This window comes from Pseudonaja textilis, chromosome 1 (genome assembly GCF_049901715.1).
Source record: "Pseudonaja textilis isolate UNSWEBS1 chromosome 1, rPseTex1.2, whole genome shotgun sequence".
NCBI classification, from domain to species: Eukaryota; Metazoa; Chordata; class Lepidosauria; order Squamata; family Elapidae; genus Pseudonaja; species Pseudonaja textilis.
In genome coordinates this window covers 95,919,258-95,945,520 of record NC_141990.1, presented here as the reverse complement: position 1 = coordinate 95,945,520, position 26,263 = coordinate 95,919,258, and the positions used below count along the sequence as shown (strand labels likewise).

The 26,263-nt window shown below is 34.4% G+C and overlaps 1 protein-coding gene across 6 annotated transcripts in view; it reads right to left on the bottom strand.

Annotated features, from left to right (window-relative positions):
• The window catches only part of CEP85L (centrosomal protein 85L), a 101,088-nt gene that overhangs the window by 10,785 nt on the left and 64,040 nt on the right, over positions 1-26,263 (bottom strand). For 3 of the 6 annotated variants that reach the window (XM_026705430.2, XM_087942098.1, XM_087942073.1), the window contains 7 exons: positions 18,714-18,835; positions 9,617-9,734; positions 8,599-8,772; positions 6,104-6,256; positions 4,479-4,633; positions 2,565-2,682; positions 1,642-1,692 (listed from right to left, as the gene is read on the bottom strand). In XM_026705430.2, the coding sequence (XP_026561215.1) occupies positions 1,642-1,692; positions 2,565-2,682; positions 4,479-4,633; positions 6,104-6,256; positions 8,599-8,772; positions 9,617-9,734; positions 18,714-18,835 (891 nt within the window). The remainder of the gene's footprint in view (positions 1-1,641; positions 1,693-2,564; positions 2,683-4,478; positions 4,634-6,103; positions 6,257-8,598; positions 8,773-9,616; positions 9,735-18,713; positions 18,836-26,263) is intronic. The other 3 variants (XM_087942093.1, XM_087942106.1, XM_087942088.1) reach the window with 1 other exon arrangement.

Here is a 26,263-nt window from a genome sequence, read left to right as displayed (position 1 = left end):
TGAAACTGAAAATTGCTGATCAACGAACTCTGTTCCAAACATTCTATTTTTTTAACAATAACCAGTATGAATTCATATAAACATAATCATTAAGTAGAATTTTTTAATGTTTTGTCTTCCCTTAGTAAAGACTTGATAAAGCCTCACACTACTGAATTCTTCGGGACAGAAGCCCGAATGCCAGGTCTATAGCTATTTCATATCAAAGATCTTTTCTGGCTTTGAAAGCATCACATTTTTGGCATCCATCCTTGTTCCTCTCCCCTTTACTATGTATGAATTGCTTATCATTCCCTCACAGCTGAAGAACAAATAGCCTGGATTGCACAAGGATTGTCAAGCACAGCCAACATTTTCCCCCATCCCTGCATAGTGCCCTGCAACATGGCAGAGTTTGAACTGGTGGGAATCTCAACAGTCCAACTTGCAACACTCCTCAAAAAGAAAAATGAAATATATCTGCCTCCTATAAAATGTGACTTCCTTCCTTTCTTTTTTATTTAAAAGTTCTGATGGTTCGCATTCAAAAAAGATCAATTCTCACAAACCCCTTTTGCCAGATAAAACCAGTTTAGAGTTATTTTCCTGTTTGTAAATATACCCAAAGATGTCTGCTAAAGTAATTTTTTTAAAAAAACTACTTGGTTTTCTTTTCTTGTTTCTTTTTAAAGAACAAATTAACATATATTTTTGTACAAGGCAAGCTAAAGGCATGAAAATGCAGAGAAAACTGTGGGGAAACTAATGTGGAAATACCAGCAAAGATATACTGATAGGGCAGTGATGGCTAAACTTTCCAAAAGTGCATGCGCATGCCTGCACCGATAATGCAATGCGTGTGCGACCCCCCTGCACATGCGTGCAACCCCCGCACACCCTCTATGCATGCGTACACAACCCCCTGCTCGCCATGTACCTTTGTGCATGCATGTTCCTCCCGTGTGTGCCCCAACCCCCGCGCATGCGCAGCAGATACCTGACAATCAGCTGGCTGGTGGAGGTACACACGCATGTGCAGTAGCTCTGTTCTGGGCGACGGCTCGGGTGCCGGCAGAAATGGCTCTGCATGCCATTTCCAGCACGTGTGCCATAGGTTCGCCATCACAGTGTTAGGGTATCAGTTATAACTGTATTTCTTTTGCCATTATGTGGAAGGTTTTTACTACTGAAAATGAACAGAGTAAAACTGGAAACTATCTTTCCGCCCTCTTCCAGCAAAAACTCTATCCCCAGCGCCATAAGGCATTCTGGGCAAGTCAGCTAAGTCATAAATCAGCAGTCAGCTGCATACCAACATTAGTCAATAAATTCCAGCCTCACTTCACTGACACAACAAAAGTCCTGCTGATGGGGGAAATAACTGGTCTGTTAGGATAAGGTTTCCCTTTTCTATTCAAGCTGGCCAGGTTATAGCATTTATTCCTTTGTATGATTTATTTTTAGACTTTCAGTTCTAGATATTTCAAAGCAGCTTATGAATAAATAGAAAGCTAAATGACTGAAGCAATATGAACGATTAAATATTAGAAACTAAAGTAATGCTAGCATATGAAGTGCATTCACAGCTTCCTTTTATGATCAAAATGATTTCTTCTGATGCAGACGGAAAACATGAAACTGTGAAAAATCACATTGCTTTACCTGTATCTCTAAAGATAACTCGGTGATCCGATTTTGTTGATTGTCTATGACCTGTTGAGAAAAGAAGGTAATAATATTCTTATTTATGTTTCTGGTTTCCTTTATCTTTTTGAAGGACATGCACTTCTAAAAGATATTGCAACATCAGGTTTAAAATTAACAACACAGAGAGATTGATGGGGAGCTTAGAAGTGCTAATATTCTGAAGGGCATTTACAGGAGGATGGGATGAAAGTGATACTAGCCTTTAAAAAGGGACAGAGGGGAGTTCCAATAATATATGCAAACTGGAAAATTGGTAGAAATGACAACCAGGAAAGAACTAAAGAATGTTGCTGAATAAAATCAGCATGGATTTCACGAGCATGGATTTTCCAACCATCTGGAGCTTTTGAGAATACTAATAGTCATGTTGGTTACTTTGGACCTTTAAGAAATCTACAAAATTCCTCTTCAACAGCTTGTCAGGAAACTTTCCCAGTGGTCATGTGAGAAAAAGGACCTATCCATTATGAACTGCTAACCAGTTTAAAGCCAGAAGGCAAAGAGTAGGACTCCGTGGGCAATTTTATTCATGGACGGAATGCTGGATGAAGATGGGGCCTGGCTTGATCCCAGTGAGATATTCTTAAGTTCTTAGGAAACTAACTATATCTATAAATATTTAGATAGTAATGTTGAAATAAAATATCTTCCATTCAATATTACATAAATACATAAATGCTAACAGCAGCAAGTGGAGGTTTACATTGATTTGCCTCCACTCTCAATCTCTGTCTCTCTATCTGGGCATACAGTAATGCTGAGTCCAAGCACTTACTGGTACTACTTTTCTTGTTAATGGTAACAGAGAGGAAAAACTAATGTGATATGGGACAAAACTGAATCCACTTGACATTTAGACAACCATTTAATGTACTGACCTTATTAGCCTTCTCATTTTTTTCTTTGAGGCTTTCATTTTCACTCTGAAGCTGTTTTGCATCCAACATAGGAAGACGGACACCATCTTCCAGGCATTTTTCTACTTTCTGTTGCAAGCTGTAGTTTATATTTTAGTAAGCAAAACAAACAAGCAGACAAGTAAGGGTAAAAGTTTCCATTCAAGGGCAAGAAAACTTACATGAATAACTTACAGTTTCCCATATCGGTTAAATATTATATGCCCCCCAAAAGCCTTGTCCGTGTAATACCCCTATGACATACAAATGTTCCAGAGCAGGTAAGCACCTAACTTTTACTTATTATCATGTTTCAAAGATAAAAATATTATCACTATGAAAATCGTGCTTTAAAATAGAAACAAGACACTACTTCAAATATGTATGGACTTTCAGGAGAACACAAAGCCAGCATGGTGGATTATACTCTCACAAACGCAAGAGGTACCAAATGTAAGATGGAAACAATGCACTCAGAGATTTGGCTAACTATCCTTAAATATCTAACCTTTCATCATCTGAACAAGCTATTTGTTGCTCTTATCTTTTAGGAACATAGGGTCATGAACTCAAGTGGCCTATACTTTAGGATATTCAAAATAAAATACTAAGTTAACTTTTTGTTACCATCTGCACTAGAGAATTATAATTTTTTTTAAGTTCTGTAACATTATAAAACAAGGGATTCTAATTGCCTTATTTTAAGATCCACTTGCAACTGTTTCCAGATGACATTGAAATGATACCACCAAACCTGGCAGTTCACAAAAGCTCTTCTAGCTTTTAAACATGTCACATATTGTTAGTTTCGTTGCAAGAAGTTAACATTCCTAAGCTTTTGGATCCTATGAGTTTCTTTCAGGAAACAGCAGCACAAACATACAACTTTCCAGGCTGACTTTATCATCTGTACAGATTATGTACAGAAGGGAAATTAGAAGAAATTTTTGATGGGTTAAGTGGCATTTTTCAGAATCTTCCTAATATTTTCAGCTAATTTTTAAGATGTTAGGCAGAGATAAATACTTTCATGATGCCAAGAGCCAAAATGTCCCTCCAACATCATCAGCACACCTGGTAAAAGAAATGGGGAGAACTTCATAGAGGAGAGACATATCCCATGAAGCACTTGCCCAACAAGGAAAAAAAATCTTCATTTTTTACAATTTTTTCTAGGAGGCTTATCAATTTTAGTTTTTCTTTTCTCACTATAGGAAAAAATGGCCCCACTTCACGGCACACTTTTTTTTCTTGTCCAGAGAAGCATGTTCCTTTTTTTTTTTTTTTTTGCACAAAGAGAAGGTGAATCTTTATGCCAAAATAAAGAACTGCTCTGCTTCATTTAAAATAGGGAATAATCTTCGAGTTGTCTCTATTGAGAAAAGCAGCCCTTATTTCCTATAGAAGAAGTCTGGGAACAGACTTCTCCTTCCTGGGTTTGATCCTTTCATCTATGGGTGAAAGTTTACCATTTTCTGTAGGATAGATCTTTTTATGATTGCTACGTGTGAACACTGAAGTTTTGCCAGCTATACTAAGCTGGAAAATTAGCAACAGATAGCCACGCCTCCTGTCATTGATGGAGGATGTATTATAAAACATTAAAAGGATACTAGGTTGGAAAAGCAGCTTTAAACCATAAGCCAATCACGAGTAATAATTTAACTAATGAATTATATAATTCATTTAAGAGAGCTTTTCCATCCCTTTCTCCCTAAAAGCACAATGATTCGTATGCACCGAGCACCTTTTGCAAATGTGGCTTCCCTGCCTTCTGTGTGACATAGCAAAACAATTCCTACTAAAGCAAAGTTTATTTCTGTCAACTGCACTAGAACTGAGTCAGCATGCCACTAGATGGAAATCAAAGAAGGTGATCAACTATATTACCCATACCTTTGCACTGCAACTATCAATTCTTTTTCTTTCTTCTTCTGGCACACAAGCTGTAATTCTTTTTCTTTACATTGCGTCTTAGATTCCTCCAATTCCTTTTCTAGCTTAAACATAGTAGCTTTCAGCTGCTTATATTTTTCTTCAAGACCCAGTAGCTGTAAAACAGGAAGTTTTTACTATGCAGAGCTATGCTTGTCACAACAGACAGTTTGGTGTAGTGCTTAAGGACGCCAAGACAAAAATCAAAGAGACTGTGAGTTCTAATCCTGCCTTAGACATGTCCTGGTCATTTGAGGACTGTAGCTCTCATTCAGCGTGAGGAAGAAGCCAACAGCCAACCACTTCCCCAAAAAGGTTGCCAAAAAAATCTTCAGAGGGACTTGGAAGGAGAGAAAGAGATGTGGGGGAGGGGGGAGGTTTTCCCATAGACTTGCAAGAATAGAATCTTGGCACCATTCAAAAGAGAAATGCAAAGCAAAAGAGTTTAAAGAGTAGTAGTAAAGGAGCATTGTCATATACTGATTTTTAACGTTGTCTAGAAATCAACATTTTTTAGAAATAACAATGAAGGGATAATGCAGAACTGATGAAGCTTCATGGATGAGAAGCAAAATGTCTTAAAGAAAAATTAGAAAGTCCAGTTGCCTTTTTTTTAAAAAAAAAGCACCTTTGGGATGAGGCATAACGTACACAATTTCCAGTATTTTAGAATCTTTTTGAAGTTTCTAAAATTCAACACAATTCTGTTTCATTTCTTCTTTTGTGAGGCATTTATAGATACAAAAGATCCAACCAAAAGTTAACCTGGGCTCCGTACTATAATTAAATAGCAAAAATAAAATGTTTCAAGTTTGCTGTTTTTTCTAATATAATCATCCTTAAGGCAATTGTATCTATATTCAATCTAAAAGATTGTTCCATTTTTAAGGATAAGAGGAAGTCTCATTTTTAACAATTTTATAATGTTAATTTGTAATGTAAAAAAATAATTCATGTTTTGCGTTACGCTGACAGATTTTTTTGGGGGGGCGGTTCTGGAAAATTAATTCTGCAATTATGATAACCTCACACCTGTTAATTTTCTTACGTTTAAGAGTCCAAGATGTTAAAGATAATTTATGTAATGCAACAACTGATTATAAAATTGAAGATTATATAGTTTTTCATAATTACTTTTTCCTTAAACATACATGCATGTGCATATGTGCACACATACACATTTCTCCACACACATACACACAAACTGATGTACCTATTAATTTAAAATCTTATGGGTTAAACAAAAAATTTAGGCAAACTATTTTTATTTGTACATTAAGATTTGCTCTTCTCTTTCTTCCTTCTGCAGACATTCTCAATAATTTCTGGAAAGCAGAACCCGGAGGTTGCAGGAGAGACTAGGAACGAAGGCTCCTATAGTGAGCTATTGCACTGGTATAGGACCACTGTTGGATTTATGTCTGTGTATTCAATAATTCTGAACACAACTGATTGTTAAAGGGATTTCTGTTAAAAGTGTAGAAACTGTATAGAGTATACTGTGGGCAAGTGGGAAGCACTAAAATGTATCATTCCTCAAAACCTCTGAATGGTGTGCTTTTAAAGCAAAACAATACATCAATTACCTCTTTACTTTGCTTCTCAACATCATCCAGGGTTGGCAAATCAGCTAGGTATTTTTCAAGTGTTTCAATTCGTCTCTGTTTCTCTTTATTTTGTTCCAGTTCTTTCTGGCATTTCTTTTTTAAGCTACTTATGTACCTGTCTCGGGTTTTGAGCTAGAAAAAAAGGTAAGATTAGATGTTATCTAATGTGAAGTAAGAAACCATTAAAAAAATAATAGGTTGGTTTATTTTTCAAGCTCGATTACTACTTTTTTCAACATTATCTATTTATATATAACTAAAAATGTAATCTTTAACTAGTTAAAACGGTGCATCATAGGACAATATATTTTAAACCAAGATTGTTCAAATGGGCTATCTTACAGAATGTGTACAAAATTTGGAGGCTAGGACTCCCATGGAATTGAAATTTGGCAAATTTATATATTGTAAAACATTTTATGACATAAACATTATCATAAAACAGTTTATGACATAATACTTAATGTCACAAAAGATTTCATGTGCTGATATTTGACTATGCTATACAGTGCGATGTGGGCTCTTTTCAAGGCAAATACATTTCTGAATCTACCCCAACTTTTCCTATAAAGGCAGTGTATTATAAGTTCTGTCACTGTTGAAGGGATTGAAGAATCTGGCAAGGAAATAACTCTGAAATGATAAATCCAATGAGTCAAGGACTGTTTAGTATTTTAATAAAACTATCAGTGAAAAGATAAACGATGCAATATAATGTTGATTTTTTTCAAAGACTGAATACTTTTGCTTAGTGTATTATTTTTATAATTAAACATTTCTACAAGATTTACCTACATGTCTATTTGAACTATGTCTTGTATTATTAATACCAGCACACTAGAGACCAGTTAAATTCTGCTTCCTGAGATTATCTGTCTTAGCGGGGGGAAAAAAACACTTCAAAGTAGCATAATTTTTATTCCTGCTGGTACACTATGTCTAAAATGTAAAAAATATGCATAAAATAACTGTTAATGCTTAATGTTTTCCTGAATGTTGTATTCAAGTACAAAGATAAAAGATACTTTTATTTAGTATCTATTACTACCCATTATATACCTTGTTTTTATTATTTGTTAAGTTCACTAATCACATTAAAATGAACAATTATATACTACTTGTATTAGTTTTGATAATCATAAAAACTATTAGAGATTAAAGTTAAAAAAGCATTAAAGGAGCAAAGATAAACTAAAAACTGAATACCCAAATGTCACGCTAACAGGAGTGATCGGCAAGCCAGTGGGAAAACATGATGGGTTTTATCAAAGGCCATTTTACAATTTTATTTATGTATTCAATTTGTGGATCTCTTACATCACCAATGTGACTGTGGCTCACAACAGTATCAAAAGTGAAGCAAAACTTTTTTTTTACTTTATATGCTTTTGTTGGTGTATTTTTATCTACTGTATATTGAAAAAAAATCATACATATTAAACAGTTTTGTGTTTTAATGTTTTATTGATAGCTTTGTATGTTTCTATACTTGTACTTGTTTCAGGATATATTGTATATATTCACATAAAGCTATCAATAAAACATTAGAATACAACATTGTTTAATACTAAAGACTATAGGTTGAAAACTTTGATTCATAAGATTAGACAATACTATTTTTCAGATTTTTGCCTTCTCTTTTAAGTATTTCTTTCTCTTGTGGCTATAATCTGAAACAAAACAAAATCTGAGGGTAACTTTAATAAAGAACAAAAAAAAACAATAGTGAAACTGAATTAACTATGCACACTAGGGCAGGGATCCTCAACCATCCAGGCCGTTTTAAGGCACCAGACTGTGGTGTGCCAGAATTCGGGCTATAGATATCAGTAAAGCCCCATCTGCACATGCATGGAATGGAGGCAGCACACAAAACCACACCCCCTCCAGTCCAAAGAAAAGCCTCTCTCCATGGAACTGGTTCCTGCTGGACAAAAGGTTGGGGGTTGCTGCACTAGGGTATAACATGAAGTATAAATTTTATCCTACAAGAGAATGAATTGGATGTAGTTATTTCAACCTAACTCTTACTTAAAACTTGTCCTTATCAACTTGTCCAGATGATTTCAATGAAACTAATATTCAATTATCTTTATCTGAAAATATAGGGCATTATAAAGCAATCAAGAAGAAATGTTAATTATACGAATGTCAATTATACGAAATGGAAAAACATCCTAGTGAATGATCTAAAGATCCAATAAATGGCACAGCTGCACCGGGTCCCCGGGAGCTGTGCCAATGATCTGAGATCACTATTCCGACTTTGCTGCTGACTAAACTGCTTTCAGAGACACCAGCTCAATTGTCATCGAAAGAAGCTGAGTCAAAGCTGGGGAGACTCCCACAGGCTGTTCCTTTTATACAAGACAGACTCAGCTTGATGATGTCATCAGGAGGAGTTTAACCCATCCTGGCTCTCTCAGCAGCATTGAGGAGAACAAATGATTCAATAAAATCAATATGAGGCTCACCTTCTCTTCCATTTTCTTTTTATCTTCATTAGATTTGTTTACTATTTCTTTCAAAAACTCACTGAGTTGTACCTCCTTATTTTGTACTGATGCAAGCTTAACTTGCTCCCTTTCACATTGGGTCAAAGATCTCTCTGCAAATTGAGCCGGCATTGATGGTTTCTCATACTGAGGCTGGTTTAAGAAAAGAACAAGAAAAAGATTAGAAAATCTTATTAACTACCACACAGCTGAAGGAAGATTCCCTTACTGGAATTTTTGACCCAGATGCCTGCTGGCAACATAGGGATGGTTGCGAGGTGCCAGAAGTTGACAGATGAACCTTCTTTCTTCCTAAATTGGACTTTCGAGATACACTGGGGTGGGGAGAAGGGATACTGTTTTCCTTGCAGCCCATAGCTTCCTTTGTGCCACTTTACTCAGCAAAGTGACAGACAGTTCTGCAGGTCAGCCAAGGAGGAATGAACGGGTGATTTCTAACCCTCCCTGCCTGTTTTTCATGAGCAAAATCAATGAAAAGCCAAACAGGAATTTGGAAATTGTTTCTGTTTTTTTGCCTGTCTGTGATCTGTTTCTTTGTTTAGGTAAGGAAATATCTATGAAGGGATGACCGAATGAATCATAGGCTTTTTAGTGAACAAAAGCATATCACAGAGAAAGATAAGAGAAAAATCACCTATATGATCAAAAGTCTGTATTCTAAAGTCATACTCCTACTCAAACCTCTAATGACACAAATATATAACTATTTTATTTTATGTTTAAATGTTGAAGCACTTAAATGTAATATGTGCCAATTTGAAATTAGTATAAGGAAATAATTATATAATGTACTGATTCAAACAATATTCAAATGCAAAAGTGCTCCTTTACACTATGTATCCAATTCCTTTCATACTTCAAAATGTGAAAAGTGGGGTGTTTCATTATAATGTTAATATAAACTTGTCCTTAGGGATGTTGAATTATTCAGGATTTTCATTGGACTAATAATAAAAAATATAGATCCTCATCTTACCTGGAAACTATTCATGTATGACTCTTCACAATTTACAATGTGCCCTAATCTTGCTTGTTGAGCTCGTAGTTCATTCTCTCTTATTTTCTGATACAGAAGGTTAATTTGCTGGTTTTGCCTGGAAATTATAAGAAAGGAAAAAGTCAAGTCACTTGAGTCTTATTTTCAACTTCAATTTTCATCCTCTCATCCATTTGAGATGGAATTAGCATTTTATTATCTCAAACGTAATTTTGGAATTTGTATTGACTGTCTGAATTAATATTAATGATGTGATCAGCATTTTATTCTTGTCCCTGTGATTTTTGTTGAGCATATAAAACACTCGTGCCTATGAAAACCTTCTGATTCATTTAACTGGATTCACAGCTCTGGATTGTTCTTTTATTGATCTGAATGGGGAAAGGTCCCTTATACCAATGGGGTTCTTAATGGCAAATGCAGAATATAAGTTATCTCAGAACAGAAAATGTTTCTCCAACATATATCAATGAATAATATATATGCATTTTCCATCTCCAGAAATCTGCAAGCGGTACGTAAAATTTAATTTTTATATATTTTAGTTGTGCTATAACAATATATTATCACTGCACATACATATTTGGATTCATGAGTACATTCCAATTTCCATGAATTTTCATACCAAGATAACCTTCTGATTATTACATACTGTAGCCTGAAATTCATCTGACTTAATGTAAACCCTTGAAATGCAATTGAAAGAACTCAGTTCTTATATCTCTACAGCTTGTATAGTTGGGAATTCCTTTTTCAGTTGCTGCTTCCACCAGGAAAATCTTGGCTTCTTATTTTCCTCTCCTCATATTACATAATTTATGTCTCCCACCCCAAGCTAACTATTTTTCTCAAACTGTTTCTTTTTGGCAGTGTACATCTACTGGATACATCTCAACTATAGACATTCAGAAAGCTACTAGATGGCAAGCAAGAGATTAAAAAAAATACAACCCTAATTCTTTATTGCCACCAAGTGATCATTAGATTAAAGAATTGACCTATTGATTTTTAATTTTTTTCTTTAAGATCAATCAGTCTTTGATACAATGTGAAAGGGAAAAAAGATATTGCATGGAGTAGCCAAATTGTTCTGCATAACTGGAGAAAGCTTTATGTATGCTAAAAAGTGTCCTCCAAGGAATATTCCCAGGGTTCCTGGAGCTGGAATTTTAGCAAAGAAAGCAACACAATTACCACCTTAGAATGTTGTGCATTCAAGCTGTGTGGACAGCAGACCAGCACAGACCTAATCCAAGTTACAGAACATTGTGGCGGCAGCAAGATTTAGGGTGGCACGATCTCCTGTTGGCTGTGGGCAAAAGCAGCTGAATGTCTTACTAGGGATGACTTGTTATACTCAAGCCTAATTTTAAAAAAGCATGGATCAATGTTAATATTTTCTTTAATTTTAAAGCAATTAGGTAGGACAACTTTAATTTTCATGATTTTGAACCTTGAAAAGAGAATGTAAAAGATGGCTATTCAAAAAGCATAGCAAAACAAACTCGACAGGAATATTTTCAATTCTGCACATAATCCTCTAAGTCTCTGGAGTTGTCTGACAATAAAAGTCTCATGACTTGTGCATTTCATTGTTGATAATGTTATATGGTGGCTATAATCCTTTGGTACCTCAACAGCTGTTACTAGTAATCCACTATGTAACTCCATGTTGATAAGGCTTTACTAAAAGAAAAAAATTGCAGCATGCACTTCACACTATGATCCCAGAAATCTATTCAGCATGTGACAACTGAAATAATATGCCAACTGTGTTAGTCTAGAAATAATACTAGCATCTTTTAGATTGTTAAATTTAACTTGTTAAATGTTCTCAATGTTCTACTATGGAAAAATCCAAATTCACATATCAAAATGAAATGGTTTTCTCTCACAATCAATCATAGGTTCTTTTTTTAAGTTAGTTTACTTTAGTTAAGCTGTTTAAAATCCTTTTTAAAAATCAACTGGTTCCATTATTTCCTTCCATGATACTTCTAATTTCTCCCTTGCTGAAAGCCCCTATTCATTTGGTCACATTTTGCAAAGTAAGTTGTACCTATTGCACAGTAAAATATCAATCATTTTGATATTTGATAAGTTGTACTTATCAGAGAGTAAAATATCAATCACAAACATTTGTTCTCAGTGATAAAGCAAGCTGCACCTACATATCAGACTCCTGTAAACGTTGATTACTTGTGATTCATTGATTAATTAGGCAGCCTACCTATCTTCTTTCTTGGATAGAAACAGAAGCAATAATTCTGTAACTATCAAAGAGAAGTAGAGAGATCCAAACAATTGGTATCCTTTCCACTGAATCCAATAAGAAGAAATTAACATGGATAGTTGCAGAGGTGGTGATTGCATGCCATTCCAGGAGGATATGTCTGGGGAATGCTATCCTAGAATCTGAAGATCCTTCCTTACAAAGCATCCAGAATCATATAACCATAAAGTTGGAATTGGGCATTTAAACTAGTGAGTCCACCTGCCATCTTGGGGCAAGAATTCAAATTAAAGCATCCATGACAGATGGTTATCCAGCTTCTGCTTGAACGTATTTGGTGAACAAAGATCCCGCTAGTTCCACTGCCAAATTGTTCTGCATACCAGGAAGCCTTTTCTGACAATCAATGAGAATTTACTTTCCTGCAACTTCCATCTATTATTTCATGTCCTGCTCTATGGAGGAATGGAGAACATGTCTTGCTCTTCAGTCTGACATACTTCAGATATTTAAAGAATTTTATTGTATCCCCAGTCTTTTCTTCTTGTGATTAAGCATTCATCTTTCCTTTAATCTCTCTTCTTTTTAGTCCTTTGATTATTCCAAATTCTTTTCCCTGAATGTTCCAGGTTATCTGAATCCTCTTAATATGAGATAACAGTGCTGGACACAATACTGGAGATGAAGTCTGCAATGCACAGTAATTAGTAAACCTATTATTTCCTGTGGTTTCCTGTCAAAATGATGTATACAATCCACCTTCTTTTAACTTCTCAGAGAAGAGATACACAGGTATTATGTTATGTCATACCCCCTTGTATAATTTTTTTCATGACTTCAATGTGAATTTTATTTATTTATTTAGGAAAATTTATATGGCTGCCCAACCTACTCAGATTACAAAGATAAAAAAACCCAATATGAAAATCACAATAAAAAGCAATAACCCTCCCCACAGCCCCTGGCAACAATTATCAAATAAGCCATTAGATGAGCTCCATTCCATTCCCAGGCCTGTTGGCAAAACCAAGTTTTCAGGGTCTTGCAAAAGAATGTCAAGGTGGGGGCCAATCTTATCTCAAGTATGATGCTGTGCAGGGAAGGAGCCACTAGGGAGAAGGCCCTTCTTCTTGGTCCCACTAGATGGACCTCCTTAGAAGGGGACTCATAGAATTCCCTGCCTCTCCACTCTGGTGAGTTGGGGAGAATGATATAAAGCTATTGCTCTGTATCTAGTAATCTAAAATGTGAAGGTCTGCTAGTTCAGTACTGGTAGAGGGTCTATAATAAACTATATAAAAAACATCTAGCTATTCATGTTTTAAAAGTCCCATTAAGGATAAAACTGGTTATCGGTTACCTCTTATTAGTCAATATTCCTGTCATATGGAAGCTATATCTCAGTTTATGAATTCCAAAACTGCATTGGCAACCCCATCATATTACTGATTCATATTAAATCTGCAATGAAATACTATTCATAATCTTTTTCCTCATCCTGGAATGCCCCATACACAATAATCCACTGTATTCCCCAAGAACACATCTCATAACAGTGCTACTACTTTCCTAAAGACAAGAAGACTGTTTCTTAATTCATGGATTTTATTGTTATGTAAGTCTGTTTATTCATTGCATTTCTATCCCATCAATCAGGATACAAACTCTTGGCAATTTTGTTATGCAAAGTGTAGAATTTATTCCATTAAAGATCTACTTTTGTACGTTACAGATGTGTCTCCTAATATATATCTTACACCGACACATTGTTTTATTATCAAGGCAGCCACTATTGGAAATAAATGTATTAGGCCTGTATAGACAACTGTCAATTTGTCAACATTGATCTCTTATCAAATATTGAGCATATTTCTTGATTGAACTTTTATGATTGGTTACTCTTCTCACATCTTTTCTCTAAATCTCTCTTGTTGTTGTGAATAAAGCCAAACATCATTTTTTAAAGATTAGTGAACAAATCTTGTAATATCAATCTATAGCAACATTAAATAAAAATCAGAGTAACATGCTGTTTCCCCATCACACAATTAGGCTAATGTAGCAGTGGTGATGTGCAAAGTTCTGTTTACAGCAACAGGCATTCTCATAAACAGAAGTGAGCTAATGTACCTATGGCTACTTGGAATACAGATATGATTGTGCTACATGAAGTTGAATAGCTATCCATGCACACACACATAGAAAATATACTGATGGCTGTTCAGCTGATATTGCATTCTATGATTCATTACAGGTTGTTCTTCTTTATCACTTCCATTTTTTCCCTTTCAACAAAACTGTATCTTATTGGAGATGTATAAATCTTCCCTTGAGAAGACAGGAAAATATCTCATGCTGACAGTTATTTTCTTTGTACAACTAATTATTCCACTGTTACATTGGAACACAGAGGCCAGTTTGTTCTCCCTTTTTTCTTCCTGTTAATTAATGCTGATTCAATTTAATTTCTTTCTAATGGGTTTAATAAAATCTGAAATTGGTTATTTCAAAAAACGGTCCCAAGATTCTTCTTTCTTTTCTCCTCTACATATACAGTATTTTAAACATACTGCATATAATTTATTTGGCAGGCGGTGGCAGTTAAACAGGTGCTAATAGGCAATAGGTATTTAGTTATACATTTAATCTTCACATGTATAATGTTTACTTATAGATGCAGATTGAAATTGTATTGATTCTGTCTCTCTTTCAACAGATGTAACTTAAATATGGACAAACTTGAAATATTGGAGGGGCTCATCATGTGTGTTCAATAGGATAAAACAATATGGTATTTATTGTATACAGAGAGAGAGAGAGAGAGAGAAAATAACTTTTTAAACTAGAGAGAAACCATTCTAATTCCTCCATCTTTGCTTTTTTTTGGGGGGGGGGGGGCGGGGGAGTCCTGATTTTGATATAAACCAAAGTTTTTAGAATTTGTTCAATTGTTATACAGTATGAAATAATTTCCCTCTATACCGTGGAGCCAGAGAACTAAACAGTTAATTCAGGTTCAATAATACTTTCAGCTACTAAATTTGGTTCTTTTTCTTTAAAAGTTCAGTAACCAACTCGGTTATTTTGAAGTTAATTTTAATTGTATTCAGGTGTATTTTATATAATTTTGTTTGCTGTTATTACTATGGTATAACACGGGTAAATAAATACCAGCTACATGTTTAAATGAGAAAGGTTTCTTGGTAAGATTTCAGAAGTGATTTGCCATTGCTTGCTTCCTAGAGCTGACTCAGAATGACTGGACCAATATCACCCAATTGGCTTTATGCCTCACAATCTCCTGGTTTCTATCCTGGTGCCTTAATTACTACATCAAACTGTATCTCTTATTGCCTTTGCTTTAGTGAAATTCTTGTCATATTTGACCAAGCATAAGAATAGAAAATATTTATTTTAATTTATTCTGGATATTAATTCTTGCCTTCTCAAATGAAAAGCAGCATGTATATATTTCATTGATATAAATCTCTGGTGAAGCCAGATTTAGAGCACTGGAAGAAGTCCAACTATGTGTGAGTGAATATCCACTCATTCAATGGAACTTTCCCTTGCTCTCTTTCAATTTGATGCCAATTCTCTGGTACGTAACTGAGAAGTCACGGGGTCTTCAACAAGGCGAGAGGATATGTTATGCTATGAGATATTATACCATTCTTGCACACCTTTGCTACCAATGATGCCTAGTTTTATTACTTGGCTCTGAAAAGCATATTCCAAAACTCAAAACAAGATAATGTTATGCCATCCCACAAATGTCTTCAGAATTATTTTTATTCTGTTAAAAAAGGATTACTTCTAAGTAAGCGTGCCTAAGTTTTCAGCAATAAAAAAACAAAGGGTTGAAGCACTGTTTCTACAAGCCTGGTAGAGGTTTATAAAATAAATAGCTCTATAGCACTAATACAGAGCATTCCCTCTCCATTATAGCATTAGTTCTTGGCATTAGAGCTTGGAATTAGAACTGAAGCTCATTAACAATAACATTCCTTCCAAAAGGGCATTGCTTGGTAGAATCCTAAGAAATTACATTAGCTGCTTGTTAGATGGCTTTTAGAAAGAAAAAAGTGGGACCCTGTAATCCATGTTGGAATGCATCCCCAATGTATCTTAGGCAGTAAAAAAAAAAAGAGCAATCCTATAAAAGGGAAAGAACAGCACAACTGTGCAAAATTGAACGTAAGTTTCTGAATATTTAAAAGTAAATCCAAGCTACAGAGGTGGTATTCAGCAGGTTCTGACCAGTTCTGGAGAACCTGAAGTGGAAATTTTGAGTAGTTCAGAGAACCGGCAAATACCACCTCTGACTGGCCCTGCTCCCATCTATTCTCTGCCTCCCAAGTCCCAGCTGATCGTCTGGGTCTTCTTTTGTTGTCCTGCACAGGAGAATGGAGCTGAAAAGCACGTTAGTAGGGCGGGGAGGGAATGGGATTTTGCAGTAAACTTCCTCCAGGAGTGGGGTGGGAATGGAGATTTTACAGTATCCTTCCCCTGCCACGCCCACAGAACCGGTAGTAAAAAAATTTGAATCCCACCACTGTCCAAGCAGCATGCAGTTCAATAGAGTATGAAGCAACTGGACATATGAATGTGGATCTGCTAGGAGGAATTCCATGGTAGAATTTAATCATATTAAATTTAAGACCAATTCTTTGATATGGCTCAATTATGCATCAAGCAGTATCAGTATGACTTTGTTCTGCCACTGATCAAGTCAAAGCAAAGACAACTCTACAAGGAGCTGAAACCATGCATTTAACCAACAGACTCACAATGTTAACCATATTTCTATTAATTATGATCAATTATCATCATATTTCTATTACGATGATCAGCAACTGCTTCAGAATTATTCTATAATAAGGAATGATACTTACTCCTCCAAATCTTAACCTTTGAGTTTACCTTTCCTAAAAAAGCCTTTTGAACACCACTCTGTCGTTTAACTGAGAACACAGCAAATGCTATTATTTTCAGGGGCTTATGTCATGGGTCTCGCATTTGGAATTTATTTACATTACCATTCTAGGCAATCCTTGCCAATAAACAGTGCCAGTATTAGCACCAACACTTCAGTAGAAATGTGCAGTATGTCATGGCCAATCAAGGTCAAAACAAAGAAGTAGTTGCATAGTGTAGGTTATCTTCAAGAGAGCTAAGTCAAGGCACAAATGTAATACTATGCAAAACTATGTAAGAACATACTACACCCTCTAGTGTTAAAATGTAGTGTTTAATAATTGCTAAATAATGAAAATAATGAGGCAATGCAAAAAAATAAAGCAAAACTAAATCATATGGCAGTTAGACAAAAGGGCATATTCTCGTGCCTTCACACCTTCATCTAATGGTGTATTATAAACAACAATTTCAATTAAACTGTCAACATTTCATAATGAATTCTCTTCAAAGAGTCAGGAACCTTTTTTATCTTTCAATCAATCCACATAACCAGAAGTAATGCTGAGAATGAGAATGTATATTTCCTTATGGACAACCAAGTGATTATCTTGTTGGATCAAGGAAATGTCAATCACAACACTTTTAAAAACATATTTAATCATATGCATTTGCTTTTCGTTTGTGCTTTTTTCATGCAGGTATGAAGGGTTGAAAAGCAACAAATACCTAGGTACATCAAAAGGAAGACTGCTAGTCCCATAAAAATGTGAAGTAAGAAAAGACTAAACAGGGCCCCATTATTGAATATATATGGATATAGGCAACCATACTGCATCAAATGCTGTACATAAACCTTCAGAAAAGAACACTTTGCCAAATGCTTAGTGGTTTAAGCTGAAACGGAACAATTCCATAGTGTTAGGAATAACAAGGTTACCTAACGTAGTTTGGGTAAAATAATATATAAATTATGATAGTAAGTTTAAGTGTGTGTCACTTTAAACTGCAAAGCATGTAATTTTGGGTGCGGTGTGAAACCGCCATAAGAGGGAGCAAGAGAACCTAACGATTGCTGACGATTCCTGACGATTGCTACTTTGATGGATTGATGGTTTGTTAACTGCGTGTTTCCCTATTGCTGAATGCTGAAGGAAGAAAGGAGGTGTGACTTCTTCATATCTCTACTGCGAGGAGATATATTCCTGGACTGATATTTGTAAGTTTACTGACCTCTTTTTCAACACTGGACTTTGCAACTGAATAATCCCCAGACGGACTGAACTAGTGAATGATATATGGACTGTTTGACTATGCTATAACTCTTACTGGAATAAACTATTTAACTAGCACAGTGTATCTGTTTTTACTGAGTGTAAGCTACAAAAACGTTTATCTCACATATTTTGCCTGCCTGCCTGACTGCCATGCAGATTCTGCTAGGGTGTATCCCTAACACATAGTACTATTCAATTTTAATTGCTTCTTGTTTAATGATACTACTTTTTGTATATCTGAAGTTTAATACAGAGCTTTGTTATGCTTTGACAAACAAAGGTCACCAGAAATCAAATATTCAGCATTATACATTTATTTATTATTATTTTTTGCCACCCATCTTTCTTATAAGGCTTACAAAGTATAAAAACAAATAGAAATATAATTAAAATATATTAAAATATTACAACTATAGAAATTAAAAACTTAAAAGTATACAAAATTGTGCATATGTTATATACACAAGATAATAAACAACTATCATGATATTGCTATATAAATGTACAGTTATACACCACAAACTCAGAATATATTTCTGTCACCTAAAACAGACCCAGAGCCCATTACTCAAAGATGACAAAAATAAGGGACTGCCTTGGTTTGAAAGGCAAATATGAAGTAAATTGAGGCTCTAATATATATACTTACCTATCAATCACAATTTCTTTTTGCCTTAACAGCCCTTCTTTAATTTTCATCAGGGACTCCCAATTATTATAGTCCTGAAAGTTTGTAGCTGGATAACTTTGATGATACGATCCACCCAGAACCTGCACAAAAATATGCATAAAATAACATTAACAAATCAGAAAGTGAGAAAAGTCTACCTTCCTATCATATTTATACATTTATAACATTTTCAAGGTGCTTAGACATTGATAAATAGCCAATATACTTCATGAATATATTTGGAAACTATAAAATCCATGTTCTTTCTTTAAGATATACCTGAAATGTAATTGTTTCACATTTTATAGAAACTTTAATCTACAATATTTCTGTCTAATGTTTTCTTGTTTTCATTTTGATTGAAGTGAGAGATAACTGAAGCATTAACACTTTTTTTTTTCATTTTCATCAGCATGGGATCATTGGTTACTGTATGCTTTGGAGACATGGATATCTCTCATTGAGAAACTGTACCACTGACAGTTTGTGCAGCACTTCAATGATGCTTGTACATAATACAACTATATAAATGAAAAATGTATTCTTTTTCTTTACAATGACCTATGAAAGTCAGCTCTATGTAGGGCTCATGAGGGGTTTCAAAAATTAGTCAGATTTCAAAGAAAGCTAAGCACAGTTGGATTGTTTAGTGCATACAAGGCAGACTGCCAATAAAATCCCAGGATTGTAGGCTACACAGGAAGTTGAAAAATTTCCAAATGCAGGCAGTGGTAAACCAACTTTGTACTGTTGCCAAAAGCATACAGAGATATGTCTGCGTAACCACTAGTTAAGCTTGACCAGAGGAAGTTTTTTCCTACTGAGCAGGAGGATTAGATCTGATGATTAAATGCCACTTCCTACTCTACAATTTTCTTCTGAATATCAGCATGACATTTTAAAAGAAATGTATTTTCACCTCAGTAAAAATGTATGAGAGTCTGTTTGGTGTAGTGGTTAAAGCTGTTAAGCTAGAAGCTGGGAGAAGGAGAGTCTATTCCTCAGAGGTGGTATTCAGAAGGTTCTGACCAGTTCTGGAGAACCAGTAGCAGAAATTTTGAGTAGTTCGGTGAATCAACAAATCCCACCTCTGACTGGAGATTTTACAGTATCCTTTCCCTGCCATGCCCACCAAGCCACTCCGACAGAACCGTAGTAAAAAAATTTGAATCCCACCACTGCTATTCCTGCCTTAGGCATAAAGCCAGCTGCATGACTTTGGGCCAATCCCTCTCTTTCTCAGCCCTAGAAGAAGACAATAGCATACCATTTCCACAAAATGTTGCTAAAAAAACTGCAAGAAAAAAAAAAGACAAGTAGTCCTCAACTTACAACTGGTCACTTAGTGACCATTCAAAGTTACAACAGACCCTGAAAAAGGGACTTATGACCTAGTTTTGAAGTTCTGATGTCCAGCCCACCTCCCAGAGGTCATGAGACAATATTTTGGACTCTTGGCAACTCGTCAGCATTTACAGTCATTTACAGTGTTTTGTGGTCATATGACTGTGATTAAGGATGCTTTTGCTGAGGCCCTATTATGGTTGTAACTCAACTCACACTGTACTGTTCTGCAACCAGAAGAATGTTTTCTAGATCATCTCTACTCCTATAGTACTGGTTCCTATCTTACAGCTCCCTATGAGTTTTGTTTTGTTACAGAATGTAAGGCGTATGCAGGATATATGTTATGTATACTTTTTCTTAAATTTTATGGAAACCAGAGCTGAGAAATTTAAGAAACTATATTTTTATTAAAATAACAGTATAAGCTAATTTTTTTGTTTAATTGTCATTTATTTCTAAATGGTTAATCTCAACTGTTTTTTCTACTTAAATCCAACTTTAAAATAATGTATTGATGAAAGAAATGCTGATTCAATCAGGTGAATCTAGGCAGCTTACAGTACACTGTTTTACCAGCGCTATTAAAAGTAACTTGATTGACCTTCAATTCTTCAGAACAGATGAACTTTTGATTCTATAGGATACATAGTATTGTGCAAGTTCTGAATCAGAAAAAAAAATCCTGCATGATTAAGAGACAGATTATGTGATATTTCTAAATATTAAAGGTAGAATCCTAAAAGAGTCAATAGGTCAATTTAACTAATCAGTAGATTACTAACTTGGAGCAATCCAAAAGATGAGGAACAAACTATTTAAAAACTACAGCTGAATTGCTGGACCTTGTATTTGGGAAAGATTCTTTAAATACAAAACGTAGAAATCTTTATGTGCAAATAGTCTATAGATTTTTGCTCCGAAATTATACTAATGGGCTCTGCATATATGTAATTTACAATATTTCAGATAGTACCCAAGCTTACTACTATATAATATGACAGAAGATCTGATCAACGCAGATGACAACCTAAGAGAAATGCAGAAACTTTATATTCTGAATTCAGTGTGTCAAATCAAATCCCATAACAATCCTCAGCTTCTGAGTAACAATTTAGTGCAGACTCATTTAGCAATTTTACATCCAGGTAAGAAATATTTCATGGAGCTTAAATGAGTTACTTTACTTGCTTTTTCTCTCTGGTTACTATATTAATATTTAACATGAGGAAAAAAAATTATGTTTCATTTGTAACGTTCTAATTCATCTCTTCTTCTTTTGCAACACTTTTACAATCAACACAGTTCATTGAGAGAAATACTTGTAGAGTTTAAATACTCATGGACCAGATACAACATTTTAAGACAGAAAATATCTAATACATTAACAAGTCAGTCACACATTTTCAGAAAGTTTCAACTTATATTCTGGCCAATGTTATGGACAACACTTTTAGGTGGCACTTCAGATGACGTTCAGAGCAAGTGTGTCTGGAATTTTCCAGAGATAACAGAAGGTCACTCCTAAGTATAGAAACACTTGTTTTAATAAGTGTTTATATTATCTTCTCATTACAATGAATTTCACAAAAGATCATTATACTCCATCATCACCTTTGAAGTTCCTAGAAGCTTATTAATTTTTAAATGCCTATCAATTTTTAAATTCTGGAATAAAAAGTATAATAACATTATTCTTGAGCCCCAATTTATTACTATATGACTGACTGAAACCATACATTTAATAAGTTAAAACAATGCCAAATATTTTGGCTGAATAACTGATAAAATAAGATTTTTTTATATATAACTGTGGCTAATATTCATCAGCACCTTAATCGCTTGTCAAACTGGCTCTATGTAACTAACTATGAAATGATGTACCCTACGCTACTGAAAAATCAATACGTTTTCCAAAGATGTATGAAAAGTTTCAGCAAATGGGTTTACTAAAGATGAAGACTGCTTCCATAATTTCAAAGAGACAGCACATGAAAAAAGAATCTTCCAATTTCAATTAACAATCTATCTGGAATAGCCAGGAAAACTTAACTGAATACTAAAGACAAGTGAAATATAGATTCTATCTTATGAAGCTTTTCACAAAGGAAAGAAGTTACCTTGTCCTATTTACCATCTAAAAAAGTAGCCAACTTCTGACAGGATCTATACTTGCTGAAAGTGCAGTTAGTCCATTAAGAAAATTGAAAATGTACATACACACACACAAAAATGATAATCAGTGGAATTTGATTCCATGAATTAAAAATTCATGGAAAAATAATTGTGAATATAAGAAAATACAGTATATGTTTAGTTCCAAGAACTTTTAAGAGCAGATAAGGACATACTATCCATACATCTTCTAAAACTAATCGACTGTACTGCTATTCTCCCATGTGCTTTTATTTCTAAACATGAATGTGTTGGAAGTTTTGGCTTTAATATATGAAGGTTTTCCTATAAATAGGCAATGTATATTTTAGAGCAAAAAAGAGATAAGAATTTTAGTAAACAAGGTAAAGTGAAAAAAGTAAGCTATCAAATAATACATATTAATTATGTTAATTAACATTCATTTCTCAATATGCTGTCTTATTGCAAAATGTGCATCCATAATAGAAAGAGAATACAATATTGATTTTACAGAGCATTTTCAGTACAAGTCATACTCATGGGATTGTTGAGATAGAAAAAAAAATTTGAGCAAAGACAGGACCATAAATTGAACAAATGAATTTGTGCATTACTAAATTAATGCACAAAACCACTTGTCGATAAACAAATTCAACTGTGCAGAATGCCACGTATTAAGTAAATCATTGTTTCAAGGGAAAAGACTTAGATCTCCCATAAAATTCTCTGAAACCAGCTGAATTGTGCCATGAGCATATAATAAGTTTATGACTTATGTGCACAGGGCTGCTATTAACCAATGGGGCGGGCATTTCACAGTGTTGCAGCTCAGGGATGACGATGATTTACATTTATTATGGCCATCCACTCCAAAACTCCTAAATTTGGGTGGATTATATCAAAATATGTAATTGAAACAATTAAAAACACAACAACAAAATATTGTAGCCCAAAGAAACAGCTATTACAGTCAAAAACATGTCAGGGTCTCTACAAATAGACTAACCCTAAGTCTGGGAACTGAACCAGTTCTTAAGGGACTTTCCAGAACCGTAAGAGAGTGGCACCATCCATAAATCTACAGGAATGTTATTTTACAGGAAATGGATGCAACACAGAAGGCACTCTTCCTTGATCCCATGAAAAGACATTTGAATGAAGGGACCTTGAGGGTATCCAATCTGCCCAGCCATATATAGCAAATGGGTAGAAAATAGTGCAGACAGATGGTTCCATAAATAACCAGGGTGTATGTCATGAAGGGTTTTATAGGTGATCATCATTTCTAGGTGGTAAAGTCCTTAGAGATACTGAATCCTATATTCTCTTTGACACCAGCCACACTACATGTTCCTTGCCATCACTCGGTATAATAACATCTCTCTATGAGGATGTTAGTTCCTCTTCCTCTCGGTATTTCTTTGCCATATGCAGTACCCAAAATTCTGCCATGAACTTATGTTTTAAATTTTCTCTGGATACAAGTTAAGAAAATCTAATGGTAAACTCTAGACAATGTACACTAATTAATCAGAATGTATGATGCTGAGAATGAACATCTAAGATTTGAAAGTGATTATTCTTAATTGTTTCTGTAAAGTCTGGTAATTTGTTTAAAGCTGGAATGTTCCCTTGTTTAAAACACAGCTGAAAAATCATCACTAAAGCAACAAATATAATCTCTGGCCTCTAGTCAATAATTGCTGCTAAAATGGAAATAATCCAGCTCTAGAATTATTTGTTACTGAACAGTACCTCAATTGGCATTACAGCCTTTTATCTCTCCTTCATATGTCTTTGCCTCTGTGTTCATCCAGCACTCAAAACATGTCAAAGAACACAACTAATCTCATTGTTTCCTGGAACAGTTTATCAGGGAAAACACTCAACACAGTTCCAAAGTTACAAGTCTCTTAGCACATTTTTTTTTTGCCAGACCTGTAAGATTTTCTGATACAAAATGATAGAGAAGATGAAAGAGGAATTCATAATGTACAAATTTTATTTTATGACTTGAGCTTTCATTCTAGAAGCCTTCCAAACTGACTACAGGTAGTAGTATTACTGCTAAAATGCTAAAAAAAATCTTGTATAAACTGGATCTACATTTATAATTATCAAATACATGATGAATTTACTATGGTTAATGTTAGGGTTTTGTAACTCTGAGAACAAACATGTTAATTTATATTTTCTGTATATGGGCGTTCTGCATGGTCAGGAATCTAAACTGTGATCTGCACATTGCTAACTGCTAGAAAAAAGTATATGTTTAATAAGAGAAAAATGGAAAGAGAACCAGTTTGTTCAAATGGTTAAGGCACCAAGCTAGAAATCAGGAGCCTTTTTTGAGTTCTAGTCCCGCATTAGGCTTGTAAACTGGTTGGATGATTTTAGGGCAGTCACTCTCTCTCAGCCCAGGTGACAAGCTTATTGGTGACAATAAGCTCAGGTGACAAGCTTATTTTAAAACTAATGGATCAACACTTGGTTGAGCTGAAAAAAAGCAGACCCTGCACTGGTGGGAAAGTACTAGAAAGAAAAGAAAAAGAAATGCACTGTGATAAATCATGAAGTGCAGAGCAGGAAAAGAAAGCATACCATGTTCTCATGATGGTCTTCAAATAACAGGCCAACATTAACTTGGAAAATGATGTGTTTCTAGATATACTGAAAACCAAACCTCCCCATAAAAAAATGATTAACATTTTAAAAATCAAAAGAAATGGTAAATAAAAAAAAATAATCTGGGTATCTTTTTTTAATTGGATTTTCAAAATAGACTTATTAAAGACCAAATAACTTTGTGTGATAGGATAAAGAAAAAATGAAGAGAAATCAAATCCTACAAAATAATTGAAGTAAAAATTAAAATTATTAGAAGTAAAAGGAAAGAATATAGTTAGTTTATTTGTGCAAGGTTAAAACAGATACAAATGTTAGTTTGGGCAACCTTGTATGAAATTTCAACTGATACCAGGATTGAAAAGACAATGTTTTATGGATTAAACATCCTTTGACAGGTAGGCCCAATAATCATAAAATAATATTTTCTAATGAATTAACTTCATATTTTTAATTTTTATTTATAAGAAATATATTTTTTAATTCTTGGCCTACTGATTCTCCAAAATTAGGTGTCCCAATTCCGTTCCACAATTCCATTTAGGTGTCTTCCTTCCGTTCCACAGTTCAAATGCTACCAATACTACCTTTCATTCTACTTTTCTTTATAAAATGTAATTATTGGTTTCCATTGAAACACTGAATCTCTTAAGGAGCCTAAAACCACAAATAACTGGAAGTCTGCTAGCATATCTGGTTTGTACTATTTAAGTAATATATGATTGCTCATATTCACATATCCTAATGTTTTTAAAACCAATTGATTTAAAGCAATGACCCCTTATTTAATGTAAAAATCACAATAAAATACCTTCTCCACTACTTTCAAATTATGGTTGTTCCATTTCTCATGTGATTTGGGATTAAAATAAAATTATTTATTATTAATGAAATAATACATGAAATATGAAATATGCTTAGCAGCTTTCAAAGATCTGTATTTACTACATGTGGAATCTAAAAGTTTCCAAGTTTTATTTTCTAAATAGGCCCAAAGATGGAAATATAATTAAAAACCTTTCCCCCACCTTCTTAAAATATACATTAGTCTCATGGTACTATTAATTTTTTTAACGTTAAATTTTCCCCAAAGACTTAAATAACATTTTCTACCATCAAGTTATATCTACTGAAATTGAATTTCTACATTTGCTTAGATTGAATTCAGCACATCATGATATATTTCAAGATATAAAATCCAGTATTTTGTTGAGTTTTTACAAACAATAAATCCCAATCACTTAAAATAATCTATAGCCAAATATATTCCTAAGGCAACTAATTATTTTTTTGCATGCAGTCTTATTAAATTAAATGACAAATGGCATGATGGCAATGTATAATTTACCAAGGATAGCCATGTGTGAAGAACTGATATTCAGTGTTGGTTGCTATAATACCTTAACTATATAGCAATTACCTAA